This window comes from Rhinatrema bivittatum, chromosome 18, assembly GCF_901001135.1.
Source record: "Rhinatrema bivittatum chromosome 18, aRhiBiv1.1, whole genome shotgun sequence".
Lineage (NCBI taxonomy): Eukaryota > Metazoa > Chordata > Amphibia > Gymnophiona > Rhinatrematidae > Rhinatrema > Rhinatrema bivittatum.
Genome location: NC_042632.1, coordinates 1,855,010 through 1,874,364, shown reverse-complemented (window position 1 = coordinate 1,874,364; position 19,355 = coordinate 1,855,010). Strand labels below are relative to the sequence as shown.

At 46.0% G+C, this 19,355-nt stretch overlaps 1 protein-coding gene across 2 annotated transcripts in view; it reads right to left on the bottom strand.

Moving 5' to 3' along the window:
* HNRNPH1 (heterogeneous nuclear ribonucleoprotein H1) overlaps window positions 1-19,355 on the bottom strand; it is a 129,129-nt gene that overhangs the window by 38,848 nt on the left and 70,926 nt on the right. For both annotated transcript variants that reach the window (XM_029583596.1, XM_029583597.1), the window contains exon 9: window positions 15,779-15,914. In XM_029583596.1, coding sequence (XP_029439456.1) covers window positions 15,779-15,914 — 136 coding nt within the window. The remainder of the gene's footprint in view (window positions 1-15,778; window positions 15,915-19,355) is intronic.

Genomic DNA, 19,355 nt, shown 5'->3' with positions numbered 1-19,355 from the left:
ATCACCATCCTCAATGACTCCATCCGAAAACATGGAATCCGGAGGCAACGGTTCACCGTCTGCAGGTCCAGAGTGGGACAAAACGTGCCCTCCTTCTTGGGCACCACAAAGTAAATTGAGTAACGGCCTCTTCCTTGTTGTGTCTCTGGTACCGGGACAATAGCCCTGAGCTTGAGACGTCTTTGCAGAGTTCCTTGGACTGCCTCGCACTTGCTGAGCGAGGACACGCAGGACTCTACAAACACCTCTCGAACCGGACAGGAGAATTCCAAGGCGTACCCTTCTCTGATGACCTCTAAGACCCAGCAGTCTGAGGTAGTTCTTGCCCATTCCGTGTGAAAGTTGAACAATCTGCCTCCTACAGCTTCGACAATGGAATGGGTGCTCGTGGCTTCATTGAGAGGCTTTGACGCCACCTGCACCCGGATGTCCCAAGTCCCTGCCCGGCCGGCATCCCCCTCGAAAGGACTGCTGACACCCAGAAGCCGGTTTAGAGGCGGTCGGCGCGGAGTATCTACTAGTCCTAAACAGACTAGTATCCCTGAAACGAGCTCGCGGAGGGAAGACCTTCTTGGACGATCTCCTGTCTTCCGGTAACCGATTGCCCTTGGATTCAGCTAGCAGTTTTACCAGCTGATCCAGTTTGTCTCCAAACAGGAGTTTGCCCTTAAAAGGCAGGTTGCAGAGTTGGGATTTCGAGGACAAATTCGCCGCCCAATTCCTTAGCCAGAGGAGCTGTCACATGGACACCATGGAGACCATACTCCTGGCCGAGGTCCTCAAGATCATACAGGGCATCGGCCACATAGGCGATCCCGGCCTCCAACCGGGTGGACTATAACCGGAGTGATTTGTAGTCTCTATAAGAACCTCGGTATATAAAAATTAAAAATAAATAAATAAATAAATATAACGCCCCCCCCCCCCCCGTTGCCTGCTCCGGTAGCGGCAGACGCGTTCTGAACCCAACACAGACATGCTCTCTGCATCAGGCTGGTGCAGATTGCGGCTCAAAGACTCAATGCTGCGACCTCAAACGCTCGCTTCAACTGGATCACCAGCTTCTGGTCCTGCATGTCTTTCAGGGCCGCCGCCCCAGCGACTGGAATAGTGGTCTTTTTGGTGACTGCCGAGACCTCTTTAGGGATCATCAACAGGTCTAAGACATCAGACAGTGGATACAGTTTAGCCATCGCTCTGCCTACTTTCAGACTGGCATCAGGCGCTTCCCATTCCCAGGTCACCAACTTGCGAACCTTCTTTGGGAGAGGAAAAGACGCAGTAGGATCCCTTATGCAGTCGAGAATGGGATTAACCCCCTCATTATCCGACTCCTCCTGAGATATCTTAAGGCCCAGGACCTCCAGGACCTGAGGAATATGGGGCCGCAGTTCGTCCCGTTTAGAGAAGCGGACCACACTAGAATAGTCACCCTCCGCAGGAGGCGTATCCACGTCCCCTGGATCCGGGTCTGGCTCCGCCCCAGGCGTCCCCGACCCGTCCCTGAAGGCTCTGAATGTCCTCCTTTCGTGCGTGCCCCTGATCCACAGGAGCCTGCCCTAGCGACCTTCTCCCGAAAGGGGGGGGGGGGGGGGGGGGAACAGACATCCCCCTGGGCTCTGGGCCACATGAACGGCGCACGCTTGTGAGCCAAAAAGGCCTCGTGCACAAGGAGGATGAACTCCCGGGAGAACCCCTCCGGAGCCCCCTCCCCTGCTGTTAAATTGACTGAGGGTTGAGCACCCACTCCCCCTGAAAAATTTACCCCGACCGGAGCTAAAACCGGGTGGGGGGGGGGTGTCATCCTCCCCTGAAATGAGGCTCGGAAATAGCTAAGCAACATACTTATCCCGTCCCTTTCCCGGCAACCCGGAGCCCCAGGAGCTGAGGGGACCCGAGCTGACAGCCACCCCACACGGCCTCTGCGGGTCTGATCCCCCCCAGATCGACTCCTTACCTCAGAGTCGACTGCTTCCGGCTAAGTTACAAAGGCCTTTTTTTTTTTTTTTTTTAATACAACTTTACTGAGGCCAAATCTGTAATATCCTAGCAGGGATCAAGGGAGCAGCTGCAGCAGTGACCGTGGTGAAAAATCAGGAGGTCCTGGCCTTCACACACGGACCCGAAGTGGGCGAGACCTGGACGGGGATATCCAATCTCCCGGAAGCCCGGCTTCCACTGAGGGATGGCCCACGAAGGTGCCTAACACCTCAGGAAGCAATCACAAATAAAGAAAGGAAAAACATTTTTCTAAGTACTAAAAAATAAAACAAGAAACTGCAGGTGTGTAGCTCTGCCATCTGCTGGAGTCAGAGAAATACTGAGGGACTGCAGGTGGCACTCATTTATTTAGAATTTTTATATACCGACATTCTTGAAAAAAAATATCAAATCATATCAGTTTCCATTGTAACTGAACAATCGCGGCTAAGGCGTTACATTGAAACAAGTCATCAGATATATGGTAGTGCCCAAAGCTTTGTTCTCTGACTCCATCTGCTGGTAGGGATACACAACCCACTTCTCTGGACTGATCCTGGTACGTACTGGGAAGTAAAAATATTGCATATGACCTTTTAAAACTACACAGGTCCCTATTTGAGATGTCACAGACATTTCCATCTCAAGACAGGTCCTTTGTGATCTTTACAGGTTATGCACAATAGTTCTGGACAATAGGGTCAGGGGTCCCTCAATGATCCACACTGTCACCAATTCTATTCAATATTTATTTTATCTGCTTCCTTTGTGCACATTAATATCTCAATTGAATCTCATTTTTAAATTTTATGCGGATATCATCCAGTTTCTAGTTCTCATTTCTTCTTTTGTGGATGCCATGTTTGACATCCACATGCTGTCTCTCTAAAATAAAATCTCAGCTAACAGAAAATAAACTAGTTCTCAACCTGGGCAAAGCAGTTAATTCTTTCTTGCATGGAGATGGGTAATATTCCTGAACAGTGGATTTATGATTATCTTTCTATTCCTATTAAATCTTGTTCTCATGACCTAGGGATAAAGACTGAATTCGGGGGCTAAAAGAGAGCAGAATCAATCTGTTGTACAGAATTTTTTTTTTTTTTTCCCAAACTACACCTGTGCAGATTTTACAAGCTCTCACTCTCAACTACTGCAACTCCCTTTACAATGGTACAAAATTCTGCTTGCACGTCTCATTTCTGGATTTCCCATTTGTGCTATTATACCAATACTGGTAGACCTATTCTGGCTTCCTGTCTGTTGACTGGATGGGCCGTTTGGTCTTCTTCTGCCGTCGTTTCTATGTTTCTATAAAATTAAAAATTCTAAGTCATTTCATGGTCTATTGCCACAATGTTTTCCCAAAGTTAGCACAGTATTTTCTTGCCTGTTCTCTATGATCTTCTCAGATATCTTCTTGTATCTTCTCAAACTAACTCTCAGGAGCAGGTGTTTCAGGTTATTGGGCCTACCTAGAGGAATGAGCTCCCAGAATTCTGAAAGCTGGAATCAGATGTTTTTATTTTGTCTGCATTTAGCTTGTTCACAGATGGTGAGAAATGAGTTTCCAGGGATTTATGGAGTCTGGGTAAGGTAACTCTGATCAGGTATACAATAAGTTATTGTTTCTACTTTTGGGGTGTGTAGGGGGCAGGATGAGAGAGCACATGATAATGCATCGGCTCGTGAGAAGGCCTCACCCACCAATTCCCACGCACTGATATCCAGAGTACAACTGAGAAAATCTGCTTGGCCATTCTCCACACCTGTGATATGCACTAAGAGGTTGTAGATAAGTCTCCACCCATTTGAACAACTGGCTAACTTCAAAGGAGACTGCATGATCTTGTGCCACCCTAATGGCACCCATATGCAGTCAGAAAACACTCATTCGTTAAGAATCTCTTTATGGACCATGCTGCTTCAGTTATGCTCGAGGCCTTGGGTTGCATGAACCTGATAATATGCTCCCCAACTGCTCAGACTGGCATCTATAGTCACAACAATCTATCCTGGATTTTGTGACTACATTTCCTTGGACAGGTTTCAAACCAATAGCCACCAAGAAAGACTGATTCTGGCCCCTGCTGCAAGAACCAACTTTACTTTTTATTTCTGAGGCTGCACCTACCACTGAGAGAAGCAAATTCTGTAAGAAGCAAATACATGTTCCTTCTCAGGGCACAAGTTTCAAAGTTGATGCGATGAAGCCTAAAACCCGTAAATAATCCCAGGCTCTGGGAGCCTTCAGACAAGAAACCCAAACCTGCAAGGTAAGCTTGGAAATCCTTTCCAAAGTCACAAAAACTACCCTTCCATGAAGATAAGCTCCCAAATACTCCAGAACCTGGTACTACTAGCTTGCTCTTGGCAAAAATGATCACCCACCCTCCCCCAAATCCCAAAGTAGCTGAATTAACCTGGCCACTGACAACTGACAACTTTGCCCAAATAAGACAGCTGTCCAGGTGGACCAAAAACACTCTTCTTGTGAAGGGTCACCACTGCCCACCATGATCTTAGTAAAAGACATCTGAGCCGTGGCCAAGCCGAAAAACAGGCCTGACACTGGAAGTATCCTCACAGAATGGAGAAATTATCAGGAAAGTAATTTTGTTTTCCTTAGTGTACAGCAGATGGAGAATGAGTAAGGCTGAAAAGCTGACATCACAGTACATATACACCTGCAGTGACCTCAGCCCTCCAGTATTCTCTTCAAGCGCCACTGTGGACATACTAGCGAAAGGACTTCATTAAAATCTGATTTAAAATGGATAATCGTAACTGTACTCAACCAACCATAAACACAGAACTCTAAAAAGAATATAGGTATCCTAACCTAGGGACAGGATTAACACTTATCTGTAAATCTCTTGGATTCGAGCCCCACTCCACAGAAGAACCCGTGGCACAGTCCTTGGGCAGCCAAGGGCGGGACGCTGAGTCCATCTGTCTACACTAAGAAAAATAAAATTATCAGGTAAGTAAATTCTCCATTTCCTAGCATGTAGCCAGATGGACTCAAGACCAATGGGATGTACAAAAGCTACTCCCGATCAGGGTGGAAGGCTGCCCACAGTCTGGTCAACATCACTCGTGCAAAAACTGCATATTCTCACGCCTATACGTCCAGGCAATAAAACCTGGAGAAGGTGTGCAAGGAGGACCATGTCGCTGCTCGGCAGTTATCAATGGGTGACAGTAGTCTTAACTTCCGCCTATGAAATCGCCTGAGCCCTGGAATGAGCTCTAACCTGAGAAGGTAATGGCTTTCCAGCCTCTACACAGGCTCCCCTGACAACCTCCTTAATCCAGAGAACTATGGTAGCCCACAAAGCTGGTTCACACTGCTTCCTTCCATCATGAAGGACAAACAGGCGGGCCCATCTTTCAGAGCGGATCTGAGACTCCAAGATACCGCACTAGGAGTCAACATCCAGATGACAGAGGAGACAATATTCCTCTGCATCCTTGAGTTTATCCAGGGATGGCAACAAAATGGACAGATTCAAAAGAAACTCCGAAACTACCCTGGGCAAGAAGGATGGAACGGTACACGTTGCTGTAATGCCCATGGAGTCATCCGGAGAAATGTCTCCTGGCACGACAATGCCTGCAGTCCAGAGATTCAACGTGCCGAGCATATAGCCACCAGGAACACAGTTTTCAAAGTCAATAAACACAAGGAAAGACTGCACAGCAGTAAAAAAAAGTAGGACCTGCCAAAAAAAACAGTGCTAATTAACATTCCAAGAGAGAAATGGCAACCGTAAGGGAGGTCGAAGGTGCTTCACTCCCTTCAGAAAATTGTTCACGTCAGGATGAGCCGACAGGGAAGCCCCATTCCCCTCACCCCTGAAACAGGAGCCACCACCTGCACTTTCAAGAAGTTAAGGGCCAAACATTTATTCAAGCCGTCCTACAAAAATTCTGGAATAAGTGGGATTTTGACTGTCTGAGGGAGGACACCGCACTCTTCAAATCAGGCCTCAAATACTCTCCAGACCTGCACATACGCTAGGGACATGGAGAACTGAGCGCTGAGTAAGGTGACAATTACTGTCGCAGAATATGCCCACTTTCATCAGGCAAGCCCTCTCAAGGGCAAGACTAAGACAGAATTTAGTCTGATCCATGTGAAGGACCAGTCCCTGCTGCATATCCACATACCACAGACACCTGGGCCAATCTGGAGCTACTAGTATTATTAGTCCCGTGGGTTCAATTCTGCGAATGACCTTGCCCAGTAGGGGGCCAAGGAGGGAAGGTGTATAGCAACTCGTCTTCCGTCCAGATCTGGACAGGAGCCTCGATTCCCAGGGACAATGGCTCTCTTCTGCAACTGAAGAATCAAGGAACCTTCGCATTATGAGATGCAGCCAGCAGGTTGATTGATGGGAGGCCCCAGCAATCTATTATCAGTTGAAACGCTTTGGTCGACAACCCTCACTCTTGGATCCAGACACTCCCTGCTTAGAAAGTCTGCTAACATACCTTTTCCTGCAATGTGGGAGGCTGAGATCATCTGTAGATGTATTTCTGCCCATTCCATAAGGAGATCTCCTGTGACACTTCTTGGCTTTTGGTTCCACCCTGGTAGTTGATGTAGGCTACTGATCTTGCGTTGTCAGACATTACGCGGACTGCTTGACCCTGGATTATGTGGCTGAAATGTAGACACACCAATCTGAGTACCCGAGCTTCCAGGCGGTTTATGTTCCAGAGGGCCACTTCCTTGGTCCAATGCCCTGGGCCAACAGTTCCTGACAGTGAGCGCCCCAGCCCCGGAGGCTCGCATCTGTCGTGAGAACTAGCCAGTTTGGAGGGGACAGGGGTACATCGCTGCCCAGATGAGCTTCCTGCAGCAGAGAGCATGCTTCTATCGGTAAGTGGAGGCAAATCGAGAAGTCTTGAGAGCGAGTTCCAACGTGACATCAGGGAGCATTGAAGTGGTCACATATGTGCCCTCGCCTACGGCACTACTTCTAGGGTTGCCGCCATCAAACCAAGGACCTGAAGATAGCTCCACATTGTTGGGCATATCGTGTTCAGACACACTTGGGACATCAACTTCCTTATCCGCGTGGTCGGTCGGAAGACCTTGCCCTAACTGATGTCAAACCGGACTTCCAGACATTCCAAGGACTAGGAGGGTTTGTGACCCAAGTTCCTTAAGCAAGGAGGTCACCCTGTTGGTCGCCCGGAGACTCTATGGACTTTGCCCAAATCAACCAGTAAAAGTACGGGTGCACCAGGATTCCCTCTTTTCTCAATGCTGCCGCTACAATCACCATAATCTTGGTAAATGTTCTGGGGGCAGTGGCCAAGCCAAAGGGAAGTGCCTGGAACTGATAATGAAGACCCAGTACCCTCTAAACGTAGGAAATGATGTTCTTGCCTGATTAGAATATGTAGGTATTCTTCGGGTAGGTCCAGGGAGATTAAGAACTCTGACTGTACGGCCATTATCATGGGGCGTAGGGTTTCCATGTGGAAATGAATCACTCCTAGATGTCAGTGCTCTTGAGGTCCAGGATGGGGCGAAAGGAACCTTCCTTCTTGGGTATAATGAGATAGATGGCATAACACCCCGTATTTTCCTGGGGCACAAGTACTGGGATTATAGCCCTCATCCAGAGGAGCTTTAACAAGGTAGTCTCTACTGCCTGCTTTTTGTGCTGTGAAGGGCAATGAGATAACATGAATGTGTCCCAAGGAATGCTGCGAAATTCCAGCACATATCCTTCTCATATGGCCTCCAGTACCCATTTGTCCGAAGTGATCGACCCACCATTGTTAGAAAAGGGACAGTCAAACCCCCTATTTCCTTGTTCAGAGGGTGGGTTGACAAAACTTCTCGGGGGGGGGGGGGGGTTCGAGATGAACCTGAGCCTCTCTTGGGTGGTTGACTGCGAAGGACTGAAACCACTGAAATGTTGAATTTCTTTGGGGCAAAAGGCACTGTAACTGCTTTCTGGTGATCTGGGTACTGGAGATTCGCTCCATTTACTGGCCATTTCCGAAGAAGAGTAATCCTTTAAAGGACATCTTTCTGAGATTTGCCTTTGAGGTTGCGTCTGCTGACCAATTCTGCAGCCATAACTGTTTTATGGCCACCACCAAGGCCACTCCTCTGGCCGAGGTACAAACTAAGTCAGAGCCCACATTGGCTAAAAAGGCGGTGGCAGGTTCCATAATTGCCCTGGAATTCGCCCCAGAGTCATCCACCTCTCAAGAGAGGAGCAGGCACGAACAAGCTACCAAGGAACAACAAGAAGCAATCTGTAAGGTCATTTCTATTGCGTCAAAGGCCTGATTAAGGATGGACTCCATCCATCAATCAACTGCATCCTTTAAGGCCACCCTCCACTGGGATAGTTGCTCGCTTAGAGACGGCACAGACCAGCGAATCCACTTTAGGGAAACACAAATGTTCTCTCGCTGCCGGATCATCCAGTGGGTATAGAGCTTCTAACGCTCGTCTACCTTTAAAACTTGCTTCTGGGGCATCCCATTCCAAGTCAATCAACTCTTGGATGGCCTCCAGTATTGGAAAGTAGCAAGAGGCTTTCCATAGAGAAATCAGAATGGGATTCTTTTTTGGTTTTGTCAGAGTCCGCCCAAGGAATGCCCAGCATCTTCAGGGTCTGGTAAACCAGGGCTAGCAATTGTCTCTATGGAAAAACTGTAACCTGGTCCCCATATGGCTCTAAACTGGGGGGGGGGGGGGGGTTTCCCCATCTTGCAAGGAATCAGGATCCTCTCCAGGTCCCTGCCAGAGATACCCCTTGGTGAAACTAGGCATGCCTCGAGGTTTGCTAACAGGAGTGGGAGAGAGAGGGCTTACTGGCTGAGGTTCTGTCTGGGCTGGGGCCATCGGAGACCCGGGAATCACCGGTGGAAGGGCAGTCATGGTGGTTCGGTCGATGATTTCACTCCCTCGACGGTCCAAGACTTACGATGCCAATGGCGATGTTTCTCCCTACGATCCCCTCGATCTTGAGGGGGGAGAAACGGGAGTCGATGGCCGTGAAGACGTCGATGGCGGGCGGTCACCGGACGGCTGATAATATCGTTTTCCTTAGTACAGACAGATGGACTCAGGACCAATGGGTTATGTGCTACCCTGCTAGCAGATGGAGACGGAGTCAGGTTTCAAAGCTAACATCACCCTAGATATACTACTGCAGTGACCTCAGCCAGTGTTCTCTTCCAAAGCCATTGTGGACATACTATTGAAAAATGTAATTAGAACTTGGATACAACTCCAGTTTTATCAAGTTTTAATCTAGTATTCAGTTGTATCCATGTCGAAATCATGGCCGCCAAATAATCATGCTTCGTCAGGCGAGCCCTCTCAAGGGCCAGACCGAGATGATCCAGGTCTGTGGGAACAGGCTTACACCCCCTTAGGGACCTTCCTATAGCCACCACTGCAGCCGAGAGCATACTTCCATAGGTAGGTTGAAGCAAATAGAGTAGTCTTGACACAGTGGGAGCATTGAAGAGGCCGCATGTGTACCCTCGCCCACGGTACATCTTCCAGGTTGAAGATAGCTCCACACTCTGGGACACATTGTGTTAGTCAACAAATGCACTTGGTCCATCAGTTTCCTTTTCAAGGAAGGGAGGGAAAACCTTGTTCTGTTTGGTATTGAATTGGACCCCCAGGTACTCTATGGAGTGGGAGGGCTCAAGGCTGCTCTTGTCCATGTTCACAACCCGAGTTCCTGTAGGAGAGGACTGATTCTGGTCAAGTGGAGGCTCTCTTACAATGACCTCACCCGGATCAGCCAGTCATCCAAGTAAGGGTGGCACCAGGATCCCTTCTTTCCTTAGTGCGGCCACCACGACCGCCATAATGATTTCTTTTCTTCGGTGTTTACTGAAGAGGATGTTGGGGAGGTACCCGTAATGGAGAAGGTTTTCACAGGTAATGATTCAGATGGACTGAACCAAATCACGGTGAACCTAGATGTGGTAAACCTGATTGATAAACTGAAGAGTAGTAAATCACCTGGACCAGATGGTATACACCCCAGAGTTCTGAAGGAACTAAAAAATGAAATATCAGACCTATTAGTAAAAATTTGTAACCTATCATTAAAATCATCCATTGTACCTGAAGACAGGAGGATAGCTAATATTTAAACAGGGCTCCAGGGGAGATCCGGGAAATTACAGACAGGTTAGCCTGACTTCAGTGCCAGGAAAAATAGTGGAAAGTGTTCTAAACATCAAAATCACAGAACATATAGAAAGACGTGGTTTAATGGAACAAAGTCAGCATGGCTTTACCCAAGGCAAGTCTTGCCTCACAAATCTGCTTCACTTTTTTGAAGGAGTTAATAAACATGTGGATAAAGGTGAACCGGTAGATGTAGTGTACTTGGATTTTCAGAAGGCATTTGACAAAGTTCCTCATGAGAGGCTTCTAGGAAAAGTAAAAAGTCATGGGATAGGTGGCGATGTCCTTTCGTGGATTACAAACTGGCTAAAAGACAGGAAACAGAGTAGGATTAAATGGACAATTTTCTAGTGGAAGGGAGTGGGCATTGGGGTGCCTCAGGGATCTGTACTGGGACCCTTACTTTTCAATATATTTATAAATGATCTGGAAAGAAATTCGATGAGTGAGGAAATCAAATTTGCAGATGATACAAAATTGTTCAGAGTAGTTAAATCACAAGCAGATTGTGATAAATTGCAGGAAGACCTTGTGAGGCTGGAAAATTGGGCATCTAAATAGCAGATGAAATTTAATGTGGACAAGTGCAAGGTGATGCATAAAGGGAAAAATAACCCCTGCTATAGTTACACAATGTTAGGTTCCATATTAGGTGCTACTACCCAAGAAAGATCTAGGCGTCATAGTGGATAACACATTGAAATCATCGGTTCGGTGTGCTGCGACAGTCAAAAAAGCAAACAGAATGTTGGGAATTATTAGAAAGGGAATGGTGAATAAAATGGAAAATGTCATAATGCCTCTGTATTTCTCCATGGTGAGACCGCACCTTGAATATTGTGTACAATTCTGGTCACCGCATCTCAAAAAAAGATATAATTGCGATGGAGAAGGTACAGAGAAGGGCTACCAAAATGATAAAGGGAACGGAACAGCTCCCCTATGAGGAAAGACTAAAGAGGTTAGGACTTTTCAGCTTGGAGAAGAGACGGCTGAGGGGGGATATGATAGAGGTGTTTAAAATCATGAGAGGTCTAGAACGGGTAGATGTGAATCGTTTTTTTACTCTTTCGGATAATAGAAAGACTAGGGAGCACTCCATGAAGTTAACATGTGGCACATTTAAAACTAATCGGAGAAAGTTCTTTTTCACTCAACACAATTAAACTCTAGAATTTGTTGCCAGAGGATGTGGTTAGTGCAGTTAGTATAGCTGTGTTTAAAAAAGGATTGGATAAGTTCTTGGACGAGAAGTCCATTACCTGCTATTAAGTTGACTTACATAACCACCGCTATTACTAGTAACGGTAACATGGAATAGACAGTTTTTGGGTACTTGCCAGGTTCTTATGGCCTGGATTGGCCACTGTTGGAAACAGAATGCTGGGCTTGATGGACCCTTGGTCTGACCCAGTATGGCATGTTCTTATATAATTCTAGAGAATGTTCTGGGGGCAGTTGTCAGACCGAAGGGCAACACCTGGAATTGGTAATGGCGGTCCAGTACCACAAAGCGCAAAAAACGCTGGTCTTGATGGATTGGGATATGAAGGTAGGCATCCGAGAGGTCCAGGGAGGTTAAGAACTCTCCCGGCTGCATTGCCATTATGACGGAGAAGAGTTTCCTTGCAAAAGTGAATTATCTGCAGATGACTGTTGACGCTCTTGATATCCAGGATGAGTCAGAATGAACCCTCTTGGGCACGATGAAATCGATGGAATAATGCCCCGTATTTACTTGGGGTGTAGGTACCAGAGTTATAGTCCTCAGTGTGAGGAGCCTTATCAGTGTGGCTTCCACTGCCAAATTCTTGTGCTGGGAGTGGCAAGGTGACATCATGTCCCAAGGGATGCTGCGAAATTCCAGAGCTTATCCTTCTCGTATGATTCCAGTACCCATTTGTCCAACCTAATCGACCCATCGCTGATAGGGGGCCGACTATCCCTCTTCTATCTCCTCGTCCCGTGGATAGGTTGGCCCAACTTCATTGGGGAGTTCGAGTTGAACCCATTCCTCTTTTTGGTTGTCTGTTCCGAAAGGACAGAAACCTTCCCGAGGGCAGAGATGACTGAAATGACAAGTTTCTGTAGGGTCGGAAGTGCTGGGAGCCCCTGGCCCGATTCCTCATGGGCAAGGGGCACTGTAATCTCTTATCTTCCGGTAGCCGGGGCACTGGAGATTCACCCCACTTACTGGCTAGCTTCTCCAATTCGCTTCCACATGAGGAATCCCTTAAAGGGCTCAGGTCCAGGGTGCTGCCAAATAAGGTCATGGCTGACCCATTCTCCGACTAGGATGGGCTGGACTTGGAAAGATTCTGAGAATCCAGCCCTCCCTGGGCATCCTGACAGTGCTAACACAGGCAGTATTCCAAGTCAGACAGTGCAGCCCTAATATGGCAGGCGGCACAAAGGGAGTGTTAGTTTCTTTACTGCTGGTGCCATAACCTCGGTAGCTGGTGCTTTTAATCGGCTATTGCCTGAGCGTGCAGAGACTCATCTCGGCCTGTTGTGTGCTAAAGAGTATGTACGCTTATGCGTGCAGCTATGCATGTACTTATGTGCACAGAACGCCGGCCTGCACCATGCGTACTGACGGACAAGGGTGGAAAATGGTACCGCACCAGACCAAACGCAAGATGGCACCACTGTGGATCGCCATGTGGAGATTTAACAGAGCCTGATGCAGGGCTTAGCCCATTGGGGGGGGGGGGCGCTCAACCCGCTCGGAAACCCCCTTCCCTCACCTGAACGAGATTGGGAACGATGATACGGCATACCGAGCAAGGAGACTGGAGGAAAGACTTACTGAAGCCCTTCCACATCTCTGGTTCATCTGAGTTCTCTACTTACCTGGTCTCAGCACTCATTGGCTGAGTACAGAGACTCTCTCTGCCTCTGGGGGGCGGGGGGGGGGGAAGAGGGCTTAAGGCCTTCACCGGCTGCCTTTCAGCTGCTTCGGCAGCAAAGTCCACGCCGGGGAGCCGGCTACCAGACCAAAGCACACCTCTGAGGGATCTCAGAAATCACCTCAGGTATTCTCAACTGGAGGAGGGACCCATAAGCTATCAAACCAGGAGAGCGGGGCTAGATCTTCCTTTCAGTTTGAAGGTAAATTTCTCCTTTGAATTAGTGCTGCAATCCCGCTAAACACCACTGCTGGTGTGGGGATAGCATTCACATCTGCTAGGAGATGGAGAGATACTGAATAGCTGAGGTCACTGCAGGAGTATATCTGGGGTGATAGCTTTGAAGCCTGATTCCATCTCCATCTGCTAGCAGGGGAACACACAACCCATTGGTCCTGAGTCCATCTGGCTACACGCAAGGAAAGCTATTTAAATTCATAGGTTTTTTTCTCGATAGAAGCAAAGGAGACAGATTTGGTATCTATGATACAGATCTTTGTCTTAAATGTCACACTGAATTGGGTACTTATCTACATATGTTTGAATGTTGCATAAAGTTTGCAGCCCATCTGGCTAGAAATCCAGATTGGAAAGGATTGTGGGGAAATCTATAGTTAATAGCAATTACCACCCTGGGTTTTGATATAGAGGGCGATAACACTGCTGAAGAAAAGCATTTTGTATCTAGCTATTTTATTGGGTAAAAAATGCTGCATTGAAGCTCTAAGTGAGTGATTCTCCTCCTAGTATATTGTACTGAGAACAATTAATGGAACACTATTTTTATAATGACTTTCTATATTTGAGGAAACTGAAGTCTACAATAGCGAAAAGATAGGAAAATTGGTTCTTAACTGCTAATTTTTGTTCCTGTAGTACCACAGATCAGTCCAAGACTCCTGAGTTTTGAGCCCTTCCCTTTAGCTGGTGATGGGAAACCCAGGAGTCTGTACTGAGCCGGGTATGTACAGGGAACTTTACATTTATGGTCTGTTTGGTAATACTTTGCCTGCAGAGGCTCAGACTGCTGTTACTGCATTTCGGCATATGTTTAGTCACCTTTGCTTTTCATCTTGCCAGGGAATGAATGTTGTGAGTGAGCACTGACCAGCGAGTGTGAATCTGGTTAGTTTGGGGGTTTTGTCATATTTATTTAAAACTTTTTATATACCGACATTCGTTTGTACATCATATCGGTTTACATGGAACTGTAGTAACAAAGAAATGGAAATACATGGAACTGGTGGAGAGATAGCAAAAAACAGGATAAAGTTAAATCAATAGCAAGGGGAATAATAAATGTTAACAAAAAGGAACGGTAATTCAACTGAAAGTTAACAATATAAAGATTGTAACAGGTGGAATGCGTAGTTCTGGTGGGGAGGGAGCGTTAAAGGGGAAGAACGCAATGCCTAAAGGGATGTAAGGGAAGGTATAGAGCCAAAAGTGCAAAAGAGTTAAAGGGAAGCTGGGGGGAGGGGGGAGGAGAGAGGTTCTTAGGAGGTTATATAAATAACGGAGAGAAAGTAGGAAGAAGAGGGGAAGGCTGTAGTGGGGGGGGTCACTGGAACATGGAGTCATTATGCAAAGGCACGTTTGAAGAGCCAGGTTTCTAGTTTTGTTTTGTTTTTTAAATTTCAGAGAGCACTGTTCTTGCCGTAGATCAGGGGGCATGGAATTCCAGATTGCGGGGCCAGCAATGGAGAAGGCATGTTCTTTTGTGGTGGTAAGATGGAAAAGCTTAGGAGAGGGTGTGTGTATGTAGGGTTCCCTTGTAGGAGGATCTGGTGGGTCTGTTAGAGATGTGGAATTGTATGGAGTCATTTAGCCAGAGCATGCTCTGGTTGTGCAGGGTTTTATGTATGATGGTGAGGGTCTTGTAGGTGATTCAGTAGGTGACAGGGAGCCAGTGAAGATCTGAGTATGGGGGTGGTATGATCGTTTTTGCAAGTATTTGTAAGGATTCTCACAGCTGAGTTGGAGGGGTTTAATAGATGCTTTGGGGAGACCTAGGAGTAGGGCATTGCAGTAGTCAAGTTTAGAAAATATTGTGGCTTGAAGGACTGTGCGGAAGTCATTGAGGTGGAGAAGTGGTCTTAGTTTCTTCAGAGTGTTCTTGTGGGTTATTTAAAACCCAAGAGACATATACATCAAAATATTGTCTTATTTCATGTGGGAATTTCCATCATTATTGCTGTATACTTACTGCTGTGGATTGTTTATATTTATTGTCACTGGAATAAAAACATTAAAAAAAACGAAACAAAAAAAAAACAAACTGTCCCTTCCTGCTTGTCCTAGTCAACTGTTCCATAGAACAGCCCCCCAGGAACAAACAAGACCAAGCTATAGAGTTGGCACCTCTACCATCTGCTGGAGACAGAATACTTAAGAGCTATAGGTTGCACAGTACCCTAACTAGGGTAACATCAGCAGATCAGTTGTTCTTTGCCTCAATCTACTGGTAGGAGAGCAAAACCCATTAGCTAGACTGCTCTAGTTGGACAATAAGGAAAATATATTTAAAATAACCATGAACAAAATAGGAGCAGAAGAGATTAGTATAAATCCTAGAAATTGTTTAACTGGAGCAGAACATATACAAAATGAGGTTGAAAAGTAGGGATGGATGGTGAATCAAACATAGCAAAAAACATTCATCCCACAGTTCATCAGCATAACTGGGAAACAAACTTACGCATGTTAGCTTTGTCTTTAGACATGGCAGCCACAGCATCCTCATGAGTAGCAAACTCCACATCCGCCTCACCAGTTACTCGTCCATCTGACCCAATTTCAATGTGTACTCGGACAGGGTTTAAGGGGGAGAAGAACTGCATAAAGAGAAGGAAAGAAGATGTGCTAGCTAAATAGCAAGAACTGGGCTACCAATATTAGCTAAAACAGTTTTAAGTAAAACCAGGTACAAGGTGAACATGCACAGTTGTATCACTCCTGGGGGAAATTTTGCATTCTATTTATCAAAATACAATATAACTGCAGAGTAATAAAGATTATACTCTGATACAGAATTTCTCCAGGACACAGTAATTTAGTACCATAACTACAGCTTCTGGTTTTCAATTTTACTTTAGCATTTCACACAATCCAGGAGCTCCAAGCTGTAGAAAGTGCCAACTTCTTATAACTGCAAATACTTGCAGCAACACAGATGTGTCCACAGTTGTTGCTATAGGTGTCTGTAGCTGAAAGTCTGTACTGCCTACACGCTCCTCTTGGGCTTTGTAGCTTGCTGAAATAAAAGCTCTTAAAACCAGAAGCCCTAACTCATAAGGTAGAAGATCAAACTCCCACTCCAACACTTCTCTTTCCCCAGCTCTTCTCCCTCCCACCCTGCTCACAACACTCTTGCTCCCTCCTCCCATCATGGCCCACCTTCCCTAGCCTCTCCTCACTTGCAGCTCACCCACCTCAGCTCCTACCAGCTAATTCTTCTATCCCTCCCCTCTTCTGCTCACCTTATCCCAACCCATGCTGCAAGCACCACCTCCTGAGGACTGCCTTCTTCATGCACTGCATCTCTTTTATAATGCAAGCTATGTTGTGTCTGAACTTCTGTACTGTTTTAAAAAATGTTTGAGAAACAGTGTGGGAGTTTGGGCCAAGTGGTACAGGACAACAGCTGTTCTGGATCTATATCAGATGAAAGTGATTTCTTTTCTACTGCTTTTCCTTCTGTCCTATTTTCTAAGAGAGAAACTAAAAATTCTGCACAAAGGGGAATTCTGCACAAATTCTATATTGTACAAAACTCTGCCAGAAGTAAAGGAAAATTAGTGCTTATCTGCTAATTTTCGTTCCAGGAGTCCCATAGATCAGTCCAGACGTATAGATTTTTCTCCCCTAACAGCAGATGGCAATAAAAGAAAAGCTCCACTGAACCTGAGGTACTTAAGCCAGTGTGCCACCTGCAGTCACTCGGTATACACTGTACTCAAGCAAAAGATTCATAACCGAAATAACGTCCACACTCAACCAAGCAAGAGGTAAGCCCCCAAATTGGAGCCCATCAGCTGATGACAAAAACTTCAGAAATAGGTCAATTCCTGATAATGTGTTTTTTGTTTTTTAACACAGGGTAAGGCTCTGGACTGATCTGTGGGACTCCAGGAACAAAAATTAGAGTAAACACCAATTTTCCTTATTGTCCACCATATCAGTCTAAACGCATGGGATGTACGCAAGCTTCCCCAAGAGGGCCCTGAAAGACCCAATCTCAGCACACACTTGCCAAAACTACTTGCATCTGGAGCCCAAACATCCAGCCTATAATGCTTTGCAAAAGTATGTAGTGAAGACCAAGTGGCCACACGACAGATTGCGGGGATGTTTGCAACCTGGGCTCTGGTGGAATGAGCCCTCAATCCCTCTAGGACCAGTCATCCCTTACAAATATAAGCAGATGCAATGGCCTCTTTTAGCCATCATGTGATAGTTGCCTTAGAAGCCTTGCTCCCTTTTCTTGTTCCAAACACAAACAAATGATCCGACCTCAGAAAACAGTTAGTGACCTTCAAATAGCCTGAAAGGACCAGACATCCAACAAATGCATGTCCTTAGCATGTGTGGCAGAAGGATCCACATTTTGAAAAATAGGCAGGTCCACAATTTGATTTAGATAAAACGAAAGCACCAGCTTTGGCAAAAAGAATTGTGCACACACCCTTGCTCAGAAATCTTAAGGAAGGGGTTCCTACAAGATAACACCTGAAGTTCTGAAATACGCCTAGCCAAACAAATTGCAATTAAAAAAAAAACCACCTTCAACATGGTTTTTTTTTTTATAAAGTAATTTTATTGAGGAACCTGAACAAAGAATACAGATTGAACATAAAAAATCACAGTCCTCAACTATATTTTCCTATATAACCCACACCCCTATCCCACCTCCCACCCCCCCTCCCTGTACAGAGAATCTCAGGAATATAGTGAAAAAAAAACGTACATGCATGATAAACCACTAGGTACAGCACAATATGGATAACGACTCATGTTCAAAACCCCAGAGCTATCAGGCTGTATGCCCGAATGGAAGAGTCTTAGGCTTATTAAGGCTCTTACAGTCCCCAGCCAGTTTTAATCATATGAGCAGGATGTTATGGTATGACCCACTATCACACCAGTTACTTTTTATCAGTGATATCTATCGCCAAGGGCGACATCTTCCGAATGTCCAATGGAAGAACCGCATAGAATGCTTTCCAAATGTCACAGAAATGACTTTTTTTTGTGGATATCTGGCGTATAGGGAGCCATATTCCATTTGATACAGTTCCGTCATAAGAGTAAACCAGAGTTGCCGAGACGGTGGCGTCGGTTCGATCCATTTCAATAGGATACATTTCTTGACAATAAGACACGCCTTAGAGACGAACAAAATGTTATCCACAGAAACGCTAGCTTCTCCCACTTCATTGTTTAATAGGCAGAACGAGCAGGACCATGACACGTCAGATCCCAAAATTGAGGATAACCAGTTACGGTTATCCTCAACCAGAACAGTTGTATAGAGTGGCAAGACCACAAGCAGTGAGTTAAAGTAGCATTAGATTGATGACATTTAAGACATGTATCCTCTGACACCAGGCCCATTTTCTTTGCTCTTGCTGGGGATATAATAGTCCAGTGAAAGACTCTTTGTTGAAGCTCCCGAAAAGTGACATTAGTTACCATTTTTTGGATCGAAACAAATATCTTTGAGCATTAAAACCGTCAAATCTTCATCACAGTCCAATGTCCATTTAGCAAGTAAGGAGGAATATATGGAGTAATCCTGAATGTGATGCTGCGAGAACTGACAAGTGTTGCTCCACCCAGCGAAACAGCTCTTGGGATTCCCCAGACACCAGTGGACTCCAGGCTCCTCTTTGGCAGTTGAAAGCTAGGTACTTGTGAATTGGATTGGGCAGTGGATATGGTAGGGCCTCTAGCTATCCCAAGCTGGACTGGGAAAAGATATATACTGACAGTGGAGGACTTTGCAGTAGCTTTACCTTCAGTAGAAACAGAAAAAGTTGCCACTGCCCTGCTAGAAAATATTTCCCAAATAGGTTATCTATGATAAATACTCAGATCATAGGACAGTTTATGTCTGAGCAGATTAAAAATCTTTGGGTACAATGTAGAATAAAGTCAGTCTGTACCACCCGATGATATCCTGAAATGGGCTGGTGATTTAATAGGACCCTAAAGCATATTTTAAAGACTTTTGAGGAATCGGGAGACCAGGACTGGGCAAGGTATTTACCCTATAT